Here is a 19,049-nt window from a genome sequence, read left to right as displayed (position 1 = left end):
TGGGCAATATCCTCCAATGAGAAGAGGAACCTCAATCACTGGGGTCAGCAAAGCAAATTTCTTCAGATGAGATCAAGCCCAGCAGCCTCTTAAGTTACAGGAGGTATGAAGAAAGAAAACTGCTTAACCCCATGCAGAAGCTCACTATGGTGTTATGAGTACTACCTAGTCTTCATAGTCTGAAACAGTTACAAAAAACTGCATGGGAAGCTGGTATCACAGCCTGCTTTAGGTCTGTCAACTAAAAATGTCAGTTTGGTCTTTGTCCACTGTGAGAAGTCTGACCAGTGATTTGGAGTATGTGTTTGTACTGAGGCCAGGTCTTAGACCAGACGGAAAGAGATCCAGAAAATCTGAGGAATCCAGATAAAGCCACAGCTGTTTTGCCACAGCTTTCTCAATAACATGCCCTGAAAAGGAAGATGAGAGACTGCAATAATCTTGCCAATTATCTGTGTCAAAGATTTATTGTGCAAAGGTCTCATATTTGCTTATATTAAGACTGATACCCTGCTCCCTTCAGGGAGGCAGACAGCAAAAATAGAGCAATATGTATGTTAGAGATTTTTTTTTTTAGCTTCCACTAGAGACATACAAACTGCAGCACAAAGTTAGCTGAGCACTTCCAGAACTCCAGTGAGAGCAACTGGAGGAAAGTTAACCTGGGCAGTGCTGTGTGAATTTGGACTAGAGGTGACTACTTGTATGGAAAGCTGTCAGTCCTGGACCAAACGGCTCGTATATGAAGATATCCCACTGGCTTGGATGGCTTTTAACTGCAGGGGTCTTGGTGACAATGAATGTTAACATCACTTGTGTTTAAGGTGAAATACTGTAGAACTAGAAATGTCCTAAAACTTATTTCCACAGAAAATAAGGAAACCATGCCTGCCTCTAGCAACAAGGAATTAGAATGAGTATTCTGCAGCCTGTCACTGTAAGTGTGAAAAATAGTTCAGTGTAGCTGGAATCACCCTTTCTGCAAGTTGAAAGTAAACACACTAAAATAGAGTTCTATAGTACAAAACACTGAAAAAGCTGTCAACCTGAGTCAGTGAACAGCCTATATGAAGATCAGTCACTAATATCTTTCTGCTTGGATGTGGGGATTAAGTGTATATATAACATGCTGAGAGGAAGGGAAGTGCATTGATAGGAAAGAGATTTTGTATCTTGCTGAGGAAACTCATACCAACAACTTGGGGCAGCATCAAGATTACCTGTGAATGTTTCTTCTTTTGAAGACACTCCTTGCTTCCCGTTCTACATATTAAAAACCACAGACCTCATAGCAGCAACCCTGACAGCTTAGTGATATTCCCCCTTGCTACAGGAAAGATGTTGAGGTGTTAAAGCATGTCCAAAGAGCAATGAAGCTGGTGAAGGGTCTGGAGAACAAGTCTTATGAGGAGCAGCTGAGGGAACTGGGGTTGTTTAGGCTAGAGAAAAGGAGATTGAGGGGAGACCTTATCACTCTACAATTACCTGAAAAGAGGTTGTAGCTAGGTGGGCGTAGGTCTCCTCCCAAGTAACAAGTGATAGAATGAGAGGAAACAGCCTTAAGTTGCACCAAGGGAGGTTTAGATTGGATATTAGGAAAAATCTCTTCACTGTATTAAGCATTGGAACAGGCTGCCTAGGGAAGTGCTTGAGTTGCCATCCCTGGAGGTATTTAAAAGATGTGTAGACATGGCCTTAAGGACATGGTGGTGGAACTTGGTAGTGTTGGTTTAATGGTTGGACTTAATGATCTTAAGGGTCTTTTCCAAACTAAATGATTTTATGATTCCTTGTAGATCTCAGAAGGAGGGGTTCTGCTGGGAGCATCATACAAACCATGTCTGCCACTTCAGTATGGAAAATGCTCCTGACCTGTGTAAACAGATTTTCATGCTAGTGTAATAGTAATATTGCTGGGTTGTTCAGCAGTAGTGATAAAATGCAACACCTTACTCCCAAGCTATTGGAAAGCATGTGAACTCTACTTGAATAGGCTAGAAAACCTTGCACACTAACAACTTGCTAGTTGGAAGTGGTGTAGCCTAGTTTGACTCTGCAGTAAATGGCAGTGCTGTAGTGATGCTTGAGGTGTTGGGTTTTTTTCCTTCTTTCAAGTTCAGCAATCAGCTATGTTACTGCTGCAACTTTAAAGACACAAGTAACTACTGTAAAGGAATCCTCTCTGCAGAAACCAGGAAAATGTTTTTACTCTTCAGTGTATACAGTAAGATTTTTCTGAATGTTGTCTGTTGCTGACAGTAGATGATGGCACTAAAGCTAACCATGGTGCAGCTAAGAAGGATCCTTCAGTCTTACCTTGAAGGAGCATTTTATCCTAGAACTATCTCTATAGCTTTTCCAACTCCTGAAGCAACCAGTAGAATCATAGAACAGTTTGAGTTGGAAGGGATCTTTAAAGGTCATCTAGTCCAATGCCCCCTGCAATGAGCAGGGACGTTTTCAATTAGATCAGGTTCCTCAGGGCCCTGTCCAACTGGACCTTGAATGTTTCCAGGGATGGGGCATCTGCCACCTCTCTGGGCAACCTGTTCCAGTGTTTCACCACCCTCATTACTTTTTTTTTTTTTTTTTTAAACAATTGCATCCCTATGTCCTTTCTGAACATCCCAAACTGTCAAGAAGATAAAACCCACATTTCTTCCTCCCATCACTCATTCTCCCCAATAAGGCAAAACCTATATCTTATATCATTCCTCTTTTAATTTAAAGTCATTACCACTTGTCCTATCACAATAGGCACTGCTAAAACGTTTGTCCCTATCTTTCCTGTAGGTACTGAAAGGCTGCAATAAGGTCTCCCTGGAGCATTCTCTTCTCCAGGCTGAACAAGCCCAACTCTCTCAGCCTGTCCTCACAGTACATGCATCTTGTCTGTTATGGAAACGTTTTTATTGTGTATTTAGGTAGTTGTATTAAGTGACTTTTTCTGAGGTGGAAGCAGGGAGTGGAGAGTTAATTTCATACCAGTGGAACTGAAGGTCATATCCTGAGCCTTCTGTGCACAGCAGGTTCTTCCATTTGTGATCCAGAAAGACTTTAGTAGTGGGGAAAGCTTCTCTGCTACTGCCTGTGCTGTCCCAGAAGGCTTTGACTGCCTGTCAGTCTGAAGAAGCATTGTCCAACACTTAACTTGTACAAAGGGCTAAACTCTGTGGGTGGTTACCCCTACAAAACTGAGGGAAGTCCCATAGATGGAGACATGTCAAGATAGTTATGTCTTCAGACAGAAGTAGTAATAGTGCTTCAGAATCTTTGACACTGAAGTGTTGATAATACGTGTAAAGTCAAATGAAAATAGGGAGAAGCCCCTGATGCAGCCACTTTCCCCTGAGAGTTATCTTGGTTAATCATCGTCTTTGGATCATGTAGAGGTAAGAATGCAGTTAAAGTGAACCCTTTAATGTTCACAGTACCTCCTTTTTTAATATTCCCCCTGTGCAATGGGATTTCAGTCTTGGCATTCAGTTAGTATGTCTCTACTGATGGGCAGCCAGACCTTGCTGGGTTTTGAACTAACGAGCTATTAGATATATTAGAAATAGATATTTCTAATATCTATGTCTTGGTTCTGCTGTTGGCAGCAGTAACAACCACCATAATGAAGGCTGGATGCCAGATTCAATTTGAATGCCTCTTTCAGCATTTTAGAAGAACTGATTTAAGAAGGACTGAAACTTGTAGAGCTATGGAGTTTTAATGGGTGGCATTTTTCATCCTGGAAGATCTGCAAGAACAAAACTTTTGTGGTCTAACAAGTGTCTTTATGCAGTTGTATTTCCATTGGAGCTCAACTCTGAAGATATGGCTGCCAAACTTTGTTTGTAAACTATGTTTAATCATCACGTCTCCTCATGTGATGATCTCCTAGCAGAGTAGAGCAGTTCCAGAGATGGTAGTCCTCTTCATACACCTGTCTTGTTTACAATAATAGTGTCTAATACATACGACTGTGAAGTGAGACACTGGTGTAGACTAGACAGTGAGGTAAGGATATCTGGCTTGATGTAACCTCAGTTTTACTCTGTGTGCTTAAGTAATGACTTGTGTGCATGCTAAAGGGAATTGATGGCACTCACATAAGAGACAGCATTTAGGAGTTTCAAAGCTGTCTTGGGTAAGACTTTGTATCTGCTTTTTGCAGTGGGCAATCCCTGGCATGTACAGAAGGTTTTGTCTTATTGGGGAGAATGGGTGATGGGAGGAGAAAATGTGTTTATCTTCTTGCCAGTTTGGTGTGCTTAGAAAGCTTATCAGGTGACTTGGAAACTCCACTTAAAGTAGGTGCCCTGCTCTTCAGCAGTAACACTGTGGAAGAAAAGGGTAAAGTACTTAAAGTTCTTGAGGGAAAGACAGCATAAGAAGGTGTTTAAGAGAAGGGGGTGTGGTTGAGTTGATGTCAGGTGATGAAGCCAAATTTTAAGGACTTTGGATTTTAAGGGAAGCCCTTTATCGCCATCAGGCTACTGATGGAAACTCAACAAGGAATTTGTACTTCATCACATAGATTATTCATCTAAGAATGCTTCAGCAAGACTTGGATGTAATCAGACATGCATGCAGTTAATGTGTAGCCCCACATTACATAGCAAAGACTTATGTGAGAAGTTTATTTGATATCAAGACTCTTCTGTCCTTTGAAACAAGGAAGAAGTGTTACGCTGTTCATTACAGCATAGTGAAAGGCATTACTGTAATGTTGGGGAAACTCGCATTAGTAGAAATTTTGAGACAAATTCAAGGGTACTAGTGTTCTTGAGCAGTGATAGGCCCCAGAAAGGTTCTAGGGGAATTACTAGGAAGGAATTAAATACAGGTGGAGGGGAAGGTTACTATGGATTACACAGCTGGATCTAACTAATAAACTTCCACCTTCTAACCTGTCAAGAGCTTGGAACTGATAGCCCTACAGCTTGCCCATTCTGTCTGCAGTACTCTAAGCTCTTGTAATGGCAAAGAAGGCTTCCAAGGCTGACTGCATAGCCAGGCCTACTAGAGGTAGTGCAAGGGGGAAAATAGGTTCAAGTAAGTATTCTTTCATAGCCACTTTCTCTATGTGGATAAACATGTACACTCATGTGAGTGCACAGAACTCTACAAATCCTGGAACTGACTTTTAGTGGTTTATACAGTGGAGGGTAATGTACTTCAATTTCCTCCCTGACTCAAGAGAATCAGGGCTAAGAGGGTTTGCTCAGCATCATGAAGAACCTGTGCAATGGTTTAAAGCAAACATAATAGCATTTGTGTAAGGACAGGGATCATTCTTGCCAGAAATCTTGCTTGAGATACTGTCCTTTGTTAAAGTATAGACCTGACATTGTTTCAACCCTTTTGCTTTCCTGAGAGCTTCTTTTGGGGAAAACATATCCCATGACACTGGAATAGCTTTTCACCTTCTAGTGACAGCAAAAAGTTGCAATCCTGCTACATTTGCTAGGGGAGAAATACAGCCTCAACTATCATCATGACAAACTAAAGTAGGGGATATTCTTACTCAAAGGAGACTAACTTGGCATAAGTTATACAGAAGGATGTTTTGAGTTTCCTTTTGAGTTATGCTGAATAAGCAGAGCACTCCCTAAACCAGAAAGACTGGATCAGGTTATTAAATAATATAATTTACTAAAGACAAGATTCCACCTTTTACATTAATGGAAGTTTTGCTGTTTTCTTTTGGATGAGAAGTTCATTGCCTGACTATGTGAACATCTGGATTTTCTATCTGGTTTAACATGTATAGTAGCAAAGCTAAAGAGAAGAAATAGTCCAAGTTAAACATGCCTTTTCTTGTCAATGTGTTTGACAAATTAAATTTAATCTCAAGTTGTAGGCTTGCATGTCATCTTGGCTGCAAGAATAATCTGAGAAGAGTGAGTTTTGACAGACGCTGAAGTAATGTTATTTCAAAGGAATTAAATCAGTCTCTACCTTAATTTGCGAAACTTACTAGAAGGTTTAGAAGTCCTGTGTTAGAAATGTGAGACTTGAGCTGAAATTTTATTTTGTTTGAGTTTTGGTTACCTCTGTTCACTGGATCAATATACTGATCTGTAGTACAACTCATGAGATGTTTAAACAAACTTGATGTTTATAAAATTGAAGTAGTTCTTTATAACGGTGGTACAGGCATGTGGATAAAAATTCTGTGGAAGGGATTATTTTAAAATCTGAAATGAACTTCTTGTCCTTGATGTGCCCAGGCATTTTCCTCCCCGCAAGTCAACCGTAGGTAAGCACTTGCATAAACTTGTACCTCAAAAGCAAAGAAGATATAATTTTAAAAGTTCAATCTCTGACTGCAATGGTTCTTTCTGTTAAAAGCAAAAATACAACAAAAAACCAGTAGAGCTTCTCAGGGATGAGGTTAAATTCTAAGGGTTTCTCCTGAGCCAGTTGTCGTAGGTGGGCTCTTCAGATATGCTGTTAGGCAACCTCTTTGGATCTAGTACGTCAACTTCTAAAAGCAGAGCACAGCTGCTGCATTGTGTTTGGGGATCAGTTTGTGAGGAAAACAAAAGTATTATTTCTTAGGTAGAAATCACCTAGCAAACGAAGCACAATACTTAAGCACTCTCCTTACACAAAACAAAGATTGAGGGAGGATGTTGGGGGGAAGGGACAATCACTGTAGAAAAATAAGGTTTCTATCCTGTAAGGGCAGAAAACTGTCTTGAATTCAACTCATACAAATACATCTAGAGTTTGCCTGCTTTGTGGTGTGCTCCCATATGTTTGCCCAGCCTTCACCATCCTCAAGCACAGGCTGTGTGTGCTTTGAACCCATTCTTGTTTGCACAGCTGGGGGCCTGGGGTTGAAACATAAGTAGTGCTTTAACTTAGGCTAGACTCTTCACTTTGCAGGTGGGATGACTCAAGGAATGAAAGTCTTACAATATCCTTCTCCTAAGTCCCTCCTGTCTGGGGAAAGTGCTGTGCCCTTCTAAAATTTCTTGGGAAAGTCTGTAGGGTGCTAGAAAACACCCACACAAGGACTGGAACTTGTTAAGATGCAGTACTTTGAGAAACTTGGGTTTAAAAACATACTTAAACCAAAGTTGTCCAGATGCAAGTGTAATACAAACTTGTGAGCATTTCAAAAAAGGAACTATTAAAATAAATCATCTCTTCCTTGCCCTGCCCCAAAACACATGATAGACTTCCCAGGAAGCCCGCTTCAAAAGTCTTTTTTCACTAGATATGTTCTGAGGCTGCATGGGCACTTTCAGGAGAGAGGCTGGACACCCTGGTTGGGTGTTGTGGTGGTTCTGGCTGATTGATATCTTTCTGCACATGGAGGACTCTAAGCCTTGACAGTCCCATCTCTGCCAGAGTTTCTAAAGCTTTCAGATTTTCTCTTTGTATTTCTAGAAGCCAAGCCTTTGGGTCTCTAGCTTAGAGCATGATCTTTGACACCTTTGAGGCCTTCTAGGCTTCTGGTTCCATGGCAGGAAACTTGGCTGAAGTTCCAAACCCATGGCTGAAGTTGAAGTCCTTGTGCCCTGTAGGCAACCTGCCATGGGACTGAGAGTCTAGCCCTGATTGAAACTGGGACTTGGCTCCAGCTCTGCCTCCAGTATGGCTGGTTGTGCCAGTTTGGAGCCTAAAACCGAGGCATAAATCTGAGGTTAAAACGAGGAAATGTGAAATGATGCTTTCCAACAGCAACATAAATGTTCAGAAGTTTATATTCTCCTCTAATCTATAAAATGGTATTATTTCCCTGGGGAATTCTCTCTGGGAAGGACTTCCTCATTTGCAGTTAAGGCAGGCCAGTCCAAGTGCTTAGACAAACAGGTGAGTTGTCTGTGCCATATGAACATACCTAGATTGATCGCCTCTTCCAAAGATGTATTCTAAGGGTCTTCAAACCTGAAGTCTGCCAGAACAGGAGTTCGGTATTGCACGTGCTGTTTTCTTGATCTCTTTACTCCTCAGTTTTGTTAGGCAGCAGCCTGCAGTACTAATCGGAAGCAAAGCTGCTAGACAGTGGAGACACCTCCATTTTCATCTGTAGTGGACTCCTGTCTTTTAGATTTGTTTCTTAATAGACTTCCACTTTCTCATGTTCATGTTACTTGCAGCCCTTGCTCCCTCTTTCCCCCGAAGCCTTGCTAAAGTATGTTACTCTTGTACTGCAATGCCTTGGCCATTTCTCGTTACCCCCATCACAAAAGGCTGTGCTGTTCTGTTTATGCTTATAATGTACCCAGATGGTGAATAGAATGAGTGACCACCAAGCTCATTTTCACTTGTGGGGTCAGACCTTTCTCTGCTAAATAACACAAGTGTTCCCAGCTGCTCTGCAGCTGCAGGGAGTCTGCTTTCCTTCACAGGCATTAAAAAGCCTTTAATCAGTGTTTGTTGTTTGTCAGCAGTGGTGTTGAGGTGTGGAGAAAAAGAACAGATATGCTTTGTTGGCAAAGTTAACTTCATTCTGACCTCTTATCTTTCCTTTTTCTTTTCAAGTCTGAAGAAGCAGAAAGTAGTTTGGGAAGTGGTTTCTGCAAGCACCTGTGTAAATGTATTTGCTAAAGGAGGAGGTTTATGTCCTTATGCAGATACAACATTTGACATAAAAAGATGCTCAGAGAGCTGCATTGAACTGGAAGCTCTTTAGGACAGGGGCTCAAACTGACTGATGTAGGAGCTGTGCAGGCTCCTTTAATGTAAGCAAATGCTATGAAAATACAAATATTATTGTCTAATACTAGTGTTACTTATACTTATTTTAGTATTGACTCTACATTTAAGAGATACCACTTGCAATCTGGTCAGTTTTAACATTTCACTGGAAAATGGATTATTCCTGCTAGGTTTTTTTGTGATACTTTTTGTGGGGTTTTGTGTGGTGGTTTGTGTTGTGTTTTTTTTTTTTTTCTTTAGTTCTGCTTTTAATAGTTCTGTTATGGAGGAAAAGGGAGGAGAGAAAAGGACTGATAAGCCAGTGATACCATCCTCAGTCCCATTTGTTTTGGATGCTGAAGCAAATGGGAACATGGGTATCAAAAAAGAAGCTTTGAGAAATCTCGGCGCTAAGATCATTCTTTCCCTTTTTCTAGATGAAGCTTGGAAACCTGCTGGTGCTGCACATCATATTTGCAGGGTTACTTTTTCCCTGAGTCTGGTCAGTTCATGTTGTGTGTCTGTGTACAGCACCAGGCATAGCTCTGTGAGTGTCAATTCTGTTGTTTGCGAAGCCTGTTTGTGCAGGCATCTTGAGGCTGTTAGGATCACAAGCTTTGATTTGAGCTTCAAGGGTCATGATAGGACATTTGGTGTTAAAGGTGGAATACTTTATCTTGCTATGCTTCCCCTGGTTTGAAAAGACCAGAGAATTGTGTTACTGCTTCGGCTGTATCTGGGGAGGGTCGGTAGCCAAGCGTCAGGGCACCCTGTGCACATTGCTCCAGCCCTCTGCTTGCCTCAGCAGTGTTTCCTGCAGCGACCAAGGTGCTCTTGGAGCAGGGCTGTGCTCCATGGAAAAGGAACACCTGCTTGCTGTAGGTGGGAATAAAGAACTGGGAACAAGTAACTTATGAATTGTAGTCCTAGCTGTTAAAATGATAGATTCGTGTGCTCTCCCATGGGCAGACACATATTTCAGCATTCATCCAGTGTTTTTCTTCCAGTGGCTGCGGCTGCTTACAAAGGAGGGCAGTTGTGCTCTCGGACAGGCAAAATGCTAGAAAGAAAATTCTGTGCTGGGCAGGAGGGGATGGACACTCAGAACAGCTAGTATGTTAAATGTCTCTGGATGGTCTGTGGTGATGATCACTTCTATAGCATGAAGGCTTACCAGCCAGAAGCGAGACAAAGAACCACTGTCTTACTGTCTCAAAGCTGGCAGGGCTGCCAAGCAAAGACAAGGGCTCTGAGCTATAGTGGAGCAGGTGTCCTACTGTAAGGGGGAGTTTTTGAAGCCCTTCAGTAACATCTCCAGGAGATCCAGCCTTTCTGGCAGTGTTGTCTGATCACATGAGAAGAACCCTGATCGGACAGGCATAATTGTGGATCCTTATGGAAATTAATGCGGACTTTTACAATTATAATGCAGCGGAACAAAACAAGCACCATCTTGTGCAGCTACGTAAACCATAAGCTTTTTTGGCAAGGCAGGTGTGGCATCTTCTGTGTCTGGAAAGCACCTAACATGCTGTGTGGGCTCCCTACTGTAATCCAAATTACAAATGCTAAAAAGGCTTTGATATTTTTTTTTATAGTTCTTGGCTTAATTTGGGTAGGCAAGAACTTCATAGACTGCATTGGGATGCTCTGCATGTTTCTTCAGGCCCTCATAATTAATCAATGCCGAGCTGTTCCTCCCTATCCCTCTGTGAGGAGGCACTGGAGGAAAGCTGTTCTGTAGCCTTAGGTTTTTGCTCATTTGTGTCAGCCCTGAGAAGGACTTTTTAGTCTTCAGAGACATTCTTTCTGGGAGGAGGAACGTTCCTGGCCTGCAAGGCCCCTCTATACTAAGTATTTTGGTACAGGCTGCAGAAGCCTTAGGGGAGTTTTCATGATACAAGCTGAGTTTTCAGTAAGTTTGTAATATTGTCTGATGCTGGGAACCAGTATTCTGGCTTTTTTTGGTGCACTTCTGGGTAACTCTGATCTGTGGAACTTGACTTCTGACACAAGGAATTGGCAAAAATTTTCATGCCAGAAGCTCAAGCTCACAAAGTTGTGATAAATGGCAGATGCGTGTGTTCCTTCTAAACCAGAATGGCTTCTGCATTTTACTGAATATGTAATGGTTGTATGCGCACCATACTACGCTATCAGGCAGCTCTGCTTTTAAAGTCTGTTTATACAGGCAGCTGCAAAGTGAGTCTTTTAGGGTCTCTGACATCGCATGCTGGGAAGAAGCTTCAGCATCTTCAGTCTGCTGCTTTTTGCTGTATGTTTACAGTCACTAGTGATCTTTGCCCTTTGGGGGCTGCAGAAAGACATTACTGTAGCCAGAGCAATTCCAGGCTAAATTGTGATAGTCCAACCCCTGACAAGAACTGGGCAAAAATCTGGTCCAGCTTTACAGTGTTTTTATAGTCTAGTCCAGGTCTCTATAAACCATTTAAAATTGCCTTCAGGTTTAAATTTTCCAATTTCCCATTTGGAACAGGTGTTGCCAGGTTATAGAAAGTGTTGCAGAAAAGGAACAAAAACACTTTAAAAACTCTGCTGTTACAAATTTTGGCAAGTCTCTGACATGAGATTTTTTTTTTTTTTAAAAAAAAGCTTGCCCCACCCAAATTAAAACAAGTGTGGACCTTGCTTACTTTTCCCAGCTGTTATGTTTAAATAGGGTTTTTACTAATGCATGAGTCTTCAAAAGATGCAGCAGTACAGAGCTAATATGTTTTTATATGAAAATATGCAACTTCTCAATTGTTTTTATCTTGTTCAATTGGGGAGAGAAAGGGGGTGAAGAATTTTTAATGTCAAAAAACATTTGAGATGCATGTTCTTGGAGTGGTTAAAAACCAACCCAAACTAGGCTTCAGGCAATGTTTTTTCAACAGCTTTAACCTCAAAGCATAGAGCAGACAGCTTTGTAGGCAACTGTAACACCAAGGTGATTATGGCAATGACTCACACTTCCCTGTAAGGCATCCAGCCATCAACACACTTGGAGAGCCGTGGCTTTGTGCATGCAGGCAGGGTGTCAGTTAGTGCCCACTTGCCAGCCAGCTCTGAACTGCTGAGCTCATAACTGCTTTGACAGCGAGCTGGGATATTGGTGTATTAGAGAGCAATTCTGCGCCCCCCCCCCCCCCCCCCCCCCAAGGCTTGAGAGTCTTAAGAGATGGGAGCTTGGGAAGGGGAAGTACAAGGGAGGTTTATCTTCTGTTTCTTTGCTCAGTCCTCATGAAACAAGTTTCATGAGTCCCCTGAAATCTTCCTGTGAGCTGGTGGTTGGGTTTGGGTAATAGGTCAAGGTCTGACTGACTACCCACTAAGTGGGGTAGCATGGGAAGGGGTTGGGGTAGCATGGGAAGGGGTTGGGGTAGCATGGGAAGGGGTTGGGGTAGCATGGGAAGGGGTTGGGGTAGCATGGGAAGGGGTTGGGGTAGCATGGGAAGGGGTTGGGGTAGCATGGGAAGGGGTTGGGGTAGCATGGGAAGGGGTTGGGGTAGCATGGGAAGGGGTTGGGGTAGCATGGGAAGGGCCGCTATTATAGTGTCCTGGTGAAACTCTTCCAATGGTTATGGAAATAGAACTGGCAGCCGGGGTCCTCAGGAAGACAGTATGAACTTGGGAAGGAGACCTGGGTATCCCTATAGGCAGCTCAGAGTCCAGCTGAGGGTATAAGAGTAAACTACTGCCAGATACTGGGTTTTGCAGGGAACAAGTGAACAGAAAATGCAGACTCATTCATATGCATTGTGTGTTTTCCCTTCTCCAAAAGATAAGGCAGAAGCCAAGCTGCCTTCAGAGAAGGGAAATGGCGGTGATTGTGGTATTGAGGAAGTCTCCTGGGCAAGGAATTGCGAGAGCGGGGTTGTTTGCATTGAGAGACTGACAAGAAAAGTGCCACGCTTATACAAAACAGGTGGCATCTGAACTTAATGCTTGGGAAGAAGAGGTATTCAGAAAGATGACAAGTTCAAACTTCTGAAAGGAAATAACTTTTCACCTAGTGTGCAGTTAGATTGTGAGATGCATGGATTGCAATTGCCAATTGGGCAGGATGTCATCAGGAAGGAACAAAATGTTGCTTTGAAAGTGTGCAGGTATGCTGTTGCAGGTGGTATCCACAGATGACACAAGTAATGCTTTGAAAAGCAAATAACTGGTAATATAAAGCTGGCCACAACCATGGTTCAACTACTAACACCAATCTTGATAGGTTATTTGTATTCCTCCAGCCTCATTGATAAGTTTCTTGCACCTCTGTCTAAAATTGGCTAGTACCAGATACTGTTTGCGGAAGGGCACTGGGCAAGCTGGGCTGTTGTGACTCAGTATTGCCCTTCCCGTTTGGGTTGTGTTTGGCTTTGCACATCTTATGTTTTCAGAGGTGAGGCAGAGTGAGTAATGTTTCTGTTCTATTAAAGAAAATGGAATGGCAAAAACCCTTAACTTTTTTTTAAAGATGTACGTGTTTCATTTTAAGTTCCCTTCGGGCAAAGTCAGCTTTGTTAGGCAGCTTAAACTCCATTATAGACCATATTGCTATTGTCATTAAAAACAAAATACACCATGCTCTGTTTTGGGAAACCAAACAAAACCAATATCTTTTTTTCCCCTCCCTCCTTTTTTCACTTCCTTCAGTTTTTAATAAGTGACCGTGACAGAGACCCTCAGTGTAACCTGCATTGCTCCAGGTCCCAGTCCAAACCACTCTGTGCCTCTGACGGCAGAACGTATGAGTCAATGTGCGACTACCAGAGAGCCAAATGCCGGGAGTCAAGTCTGAGCGTGACACATCGTGGCCGGTGCAAAGGTAGGTGGAGTTCAAGTGCCTTTGAGGGGAGGAATGGGAGTCCTACCTTATAAGAAACTGGATTCTTAGACCCTTGAGTTTAGTACCATGGTCTGTGAGTAATCTGATTGAAATTGTGTGTTCATGTGAGGATGAGTATCTGAGTCTGGGTTTAGGTGGCAGGAGTAAGAACTGACCAAATTATCAATGAAAGAAGGCAAAGTAGCCAGAGACATCACTGAAAAAGGGACGAAATATGTGTCTGCAGAGCAGACAAAGCTGGCCCTATGGAAATGCAAAATCAAATCCTGAAAGAAGAGATCCTACCTGTGCTGGTAAGGAACTGAGACCTTTGAGTGGTAGGAATGTGGAGGTGGGAAGAATGTGCTGTGCACATTAGATGTCTAGTTCCTTTTCAAACATACACAGCTTTTCTGTGCTGAGCTAATTAAGATGACAATGCATGCAAGGCTTTACATGGCCTCTTTTGCCTGTTTGCTGTTACACATCTACTTAAAAGTAAGAATATTGTTTCTCTCTCAATTCAGCTCTTCAGCGTAGCATAAAGATGAAGTTGCAACTCTTTAAAAGGAATATTGGTGTCTTGTCACGTAAATGGTTTGCTTCTGCAGTGAAGTGAAAATCAAGTTGAGTGCATTTTCTGAGAGCACAATTGACTCAGAGGGCAGATGGCACAGATGTTTTTAAGCAATTGGTTAAAGTGACAGGACAAACTCATTAAAATCCCTGTGGAAGGTTAAGCATACATTTAAGCTTTACTTTTGTTTATGAATACTTATTTACTATTATAAAAATGTATCTTTGTCAGAATAACTTCTTCTAAAATGGAAATCCCTTTATAAAGCTTGTCAATACATTGAAGTTTAGGTGAATTATGAGCATGACCTGAAATACTGTTCTTAAACAGTTTCTCATTGGGGAAAAAAGCTTACTTGTATGATTTATTTTTCTCCCAACTGCTGGGTTGCTTTATGGCAGCTTCTCTCCCATAGCATAGAAAAAGGCCTTGGAATCATGCTGATTTCTTAGTACTGGAAACCCAGAAGCTTTGTTCCTAGGGCCCAAGAAGTGGTTGGACTGTTCTTGCAAGTGATGCATTTTTGAGTATCACAATAAGAAGCGGTAGGGTGGCAGTCCTGCTTTTGCTTTCATCACTTGAGCAGAGTGGCTTAGATAAGCAACTCCATGGCTGATACTGGCATATAAACTGGCACTGTTAGTCACTTAAAATGTGATCTGAAATGTGGTACATCCATATGCAAAAGTATGTTTCCAGAAGTGGAGAAAACATTGATCGCCAGACTACACAGCCTACTGTATATCATGATTGCAAAGAGTCCCAAAGAAGTAACTGAAGACTTGTCTTAAGCACAGTTAAAGTATACTTTCCTTTCTGTGCTCTCAGACACAACTGAAATGTTTAGCTGAAACTACTTACGTTCCCTTTCCTTTTTCCACTTACCCTGTGGTACTATGCAGTACTTAATTTGGGAGTGTTTGACAACTGCAAGTCTTGCTTTTAACTCACTAACACTCGTATGAATCCTGGGGAAGTAGGAATATTCTTTCACCTATCACATTCAAATTTAACTTTGATGGTAACTTCTATGTGTGCATGTTATTTTGTTTTTCTAGTCACATTAGGAGTATGACCTCTAGTTGTGCATAAAGATCACCGTTCTTGGCAAGTACAGATAGTTGCATCTAATTACAGGCAGTTGGCCAGGTCTGTATCTCATACTCGCACAAAGGAAGGTATCACCAGTGGTGTTCAAGCCCCTTCTACTGCTGCAGTAGGGCACCAGGCTTACCCTGAACAGTCTTCATTCCTTCTGCATGACGGAGATACTTTACAGGGATATTCCCATACAACTGGAAGGGATCCCATGGGGCATCAAGTCCAGTCACATGCAGTTGTGATGGATACTGTATCTGGGAACTTATCCTTACAAAATGAGCAATTTTAACTTGTGCTTCTTCTCTGAGGGGGAGGGGGGGAAAGAACAGGTAACTAAAATAAGGACAAAAGGAAGTATATTGTGGACAGCAAGGCATAGTTCTGCACCCCAGATTACCATTTCCAATTTTGTATGCTGATAACTTGAACTGTGCTTGTGCCGAGGCAAGCAGAATGGTTTCCATAGTGAGAACAGAACCTTTTTTGATTCATCTTAGCTCTCTGTTCTCTCTCAAGAAGCTAAGGACCTTTAAAGATGAAAGCTTGCCAGCCCTTTGGGAACTATAACTTATTCAGCTCTTGTTCCTTGCTAGCTTCCTCACGTGCTTTTCGATGAAATTCCTTCAGTGCTAAATTATCTGAACTCTCTCCGAACCCTCACTCACATCACAAAGGGTTAAAAGTCAGGAGTAGCTTAAAATGATCAAACTACGGCATCCATGACAAATGGAGCCTTATTGATGAGATTCCAGAGAATAGTTCCAGATGGCTTAGCTGTGCGTAAAATACATGGCCAAGCACTCCTACCTGGACCTTTTGTCAGCAAGCATGTTAGGATCTGATGTCAAATAAGAGTTCTGCCTCAAAACTTTGCAGGGATGAAGGACAAATACTTGTTACATGAGTCTTGGCAAGCTCTCAAGATTATGCAGTGGTTGTTAGGGTATATTGGATATCTGTGGCTTAAAACACATTTAAGTTTTATGTTAACTGGTTAATTTCTAACAATTTGTTTAGCCTATTTAATTAAAATTAAATGGGTGTGAGTGTTCTAAAACCTTCCCTTTAGACTTACAATGCCTGGTTTTGAAAGTCTGCTGGTATAGAGCTTATTCTTGGAGTCAAGTCACTATGTAGGATGAACCTATCTAAGTTACTGGTGGGACTTGTAACAGGGGTCTTCAGCCCATCTCCTGGGACACCTGGATGAACACAACTTTTGGCTAATGTGCTGGAAAGGAACGCCTCCTTCTGACTAGTGATGGGTTGTTTGAACAACCTTGTCTACCTACTGGTCTTCTTGGACACACAATGATACTTTGAAATCGCTTTTTTTTGTCCACTTGCTAGATCCATGTGGGTTGTCTTTCGACTTTCTTATTCCTAGGCAAGGGGGAATAAAGTGGGTCCCTCCTTGGCAGCAGTTAGTCGATAAAATCTGAAATGATGCTTTCAGTCACTTTGAAAATTTAACTCCAAATAAGTTAGGGAACTCTTGAGTAGAAATGGTATGTGGGTATCAAAGAAGGAGCAAAGCATATTGGCATGAAAGGAAAGAAGCTGGATATTGCAGGTGCAGGACTTGTCAGAAATGAAGTGGAAAACAAAGGGGAGAGTGGAGAATGATTGACACTGGGACAGATGGGCGTGTTTTTGTAGTTTGCTCAGGTTCAGTTTTTGCCTGTTTTATGTGAAGGCACAGAACACTGGGCCAGAGTAAATGGGTATGAATCCACTGACTTCAGCGTAGCTGGACTGCTTCATGCCTGGTGGGGACCTGGCCTGTATGTGAGATGGGAACTAGAAACAGTTCAAAAGCTGCTTAGATCAATTTTTGCCCTTTGAGCTTTTGATTAAAAAAAAAAAAAGTAGAATTAAAATAAAATAGCTAGATTTTTGTGGTTACATTGTATAGACTTGCTGCTAGTGTTATGTGGATGCCTGGAGATGTTTCACTTGGTGTTATTAGGGTAGCTTGCGTCTTTATACCGTGATGTTGTGTGGTGTTAAAACTGCCTCTGCCTGTCAAAGAGAGGATGTTGGAATTCTTGGGGCCACAGGAGTGCACTGTGTATATTATGAGGGACATGGTGGTCTCATTTGAATAAACTGTTCATGGATAAGATCAACCCTGGTAAGTAGCCAACTTCATTGCAAAATCCAAAATTATGTGCACCTGCATTCTGCAGATTAGGCCACAGATGTCAAACATCACTTGTTCACAATCTCATAGTTGCCAGCTACCAACTTGAGAATGAATTTTCTTTAAAAAGCATCTTTCTGAGCTGCAGTAAGTCTGTCCCAGGTTTGAAGATATTTAAAGTCAAATTACTAAACAGCTCTGCTTTTTTAGAAAAAAGTCATCCTATTTTGGTTTTTCGCCTTATGTAAGAGAGGGGAGAAAGTTCTATTTAGTCTGTCTGGACTGTGAAACTGGAATGCATTAATGCCATTCTGTTTTATAAGCTTGGGGCTTGATACTCCAGAGAACATTTTGAAGAGGGAAGTAAATGTGCTGAAACACTCAGGTAAACAATCAAAATGCAGAATAAGGTATATGAATCTACATCATAACAGCAGGGTTTAGTAAAATTTGTAATGCATCTTATTTAGGGTAAGCTATTTGGCAGCTACTTTTTAACACTTGGCACTTATGTAATATTTTACATTTTCTAATTAACAAAGCGAAAATAGTAAGGTGAAGTCATCCCACTGAAATCACATGTTGATGCAAACATTATAAAAATACCAGCCTGTGGAGTGAGGAAGAGAAGGATTGACAGTCCTTTTCAAAACAAACTGGTAAATGTTGATACTAAAGGCACTGTTTTTACTGGAAGTGAACTGTGAAATGACAGACAAAAAAGATAGTGGCATGTGCACACCTCTCCAGCCAGCATGCTATATATAGGTGGTTGTTCCAGGTCAAGGCTGTAAAAGGACTGGCGTGACCTTTGGAAATCAATGAGGGAGGATGGGAGAAGTAATCGGGGTTGAGTGTTCATGAACAAGAGAAAAATTGTCTTCTCTGCACTTCAGCAGCGATTTGTGAAGAGACATCACTTGAGCCAAGGGTTGAATTCCAAAAAGAGGATGCTGCAAGGACGATGAGCTCTTAAACTCTGTGGTGTAGTAGTGGTGTGCTACACAGTGTGGTTTACTGGATGGTAGTAGAGAGTTCAATCTATAAAGGTCAGTTAAAATTGCCAGGAGGGACATAGTCACTTTAGCAGTAACATGTTTATATTATCTTCTCCTTATAGTAAGGGCTTGATTATGTGCACGTTTGCTCATTAGACAAATTGGACAAAGATCTGAGTTAGTTTCCCTTCTGCCTGGGCTCATAATGTATTTGTACTACAGGGCATACCACAAAATGTTTGTTCCTACCAGCTATGTGGTGAAGCATCCAGTTTCAGTCATGTAGTTGTGAGTGCGCCAGCACTAAAGCAGATGCTATGTGGAAATGCTTTATGCTTCTGGTCTATGTTCAGGAGAGGAACCAGATATGCCTGTCTGCAGTCCTGTATTCTCAGATGGAGAGACTAGAAACCACACTTTCATTTGTGAATCTGTGCTTTGATTGTCATGTGAGATTTGCAACTCTTTTTTCCTTTCCTTATGAGTGCAGATCTGCATAGTCTATGCTGATTTTTCTTGCTACTGTGAAGTGAACCAGAACTTGAAGGTGTTTTTAGTCAGACAGCTAGCTATAAAACAGAAGGTGCAGCCACACCATCTGGTTTTGTAATAATGTCCTATGTTATGCCAAGCAAGATTAAACTCTTAAGCTTGAACAGGAGATCTGCAGGTGATAGTTAGGTGTTCCAGTTAACAGCACTGCCAGTGCTTCCTTTGCAGATGAAAGAATGAGCATGTGTTGGAAGGGTCAGTACTGCTGGCAGC

The 19,049-nt window shown here is 41.8% G+C and overlaps 1 protein-coding gene across 1 annotated transcript in view; it reads left to right on the top strand.

Annotated features, from left to right (window-relative positions):
• The window catches only part of SMOC1 (SPARC related modular calcium binding 1), a gene marked incomplete at its 5' end in the record, with an annotated part of 130,009 nt that overhangs the window by 29,467 nt on the left and 81,493 nt on the right, over window positions 1–19,049 (top strand). Inside the window, one exon of the mRNA XM_082485732.1 lies at window positions 13,294–13,465. Coding sequence (XP_082341858.1) covers window positions 13,294–13,465 — 172 coding nt within the window. The remainder of the gene's footprint in view (window positions 1–13,293; window positions 13,466–19,049) is intronic.

Source organism: Vanellus vanellus, assembly GCF_965231255.1.
Source record: "Vanellus vanellus genome assembly, chromosome: 6".
Classification (NCBI taxonomy): domain Eukaryota; kingdom Metazoa; phylum Chordata; class Aves; order Charadriiformes; family Charadriidae; genus Vanellus; species Vanellus vanellus.
The sequence above is the reverse complement of the archived record's forward strand: the minus strand, read 5'-3'. Positions and strand labels throughout refer to the sequence as shown.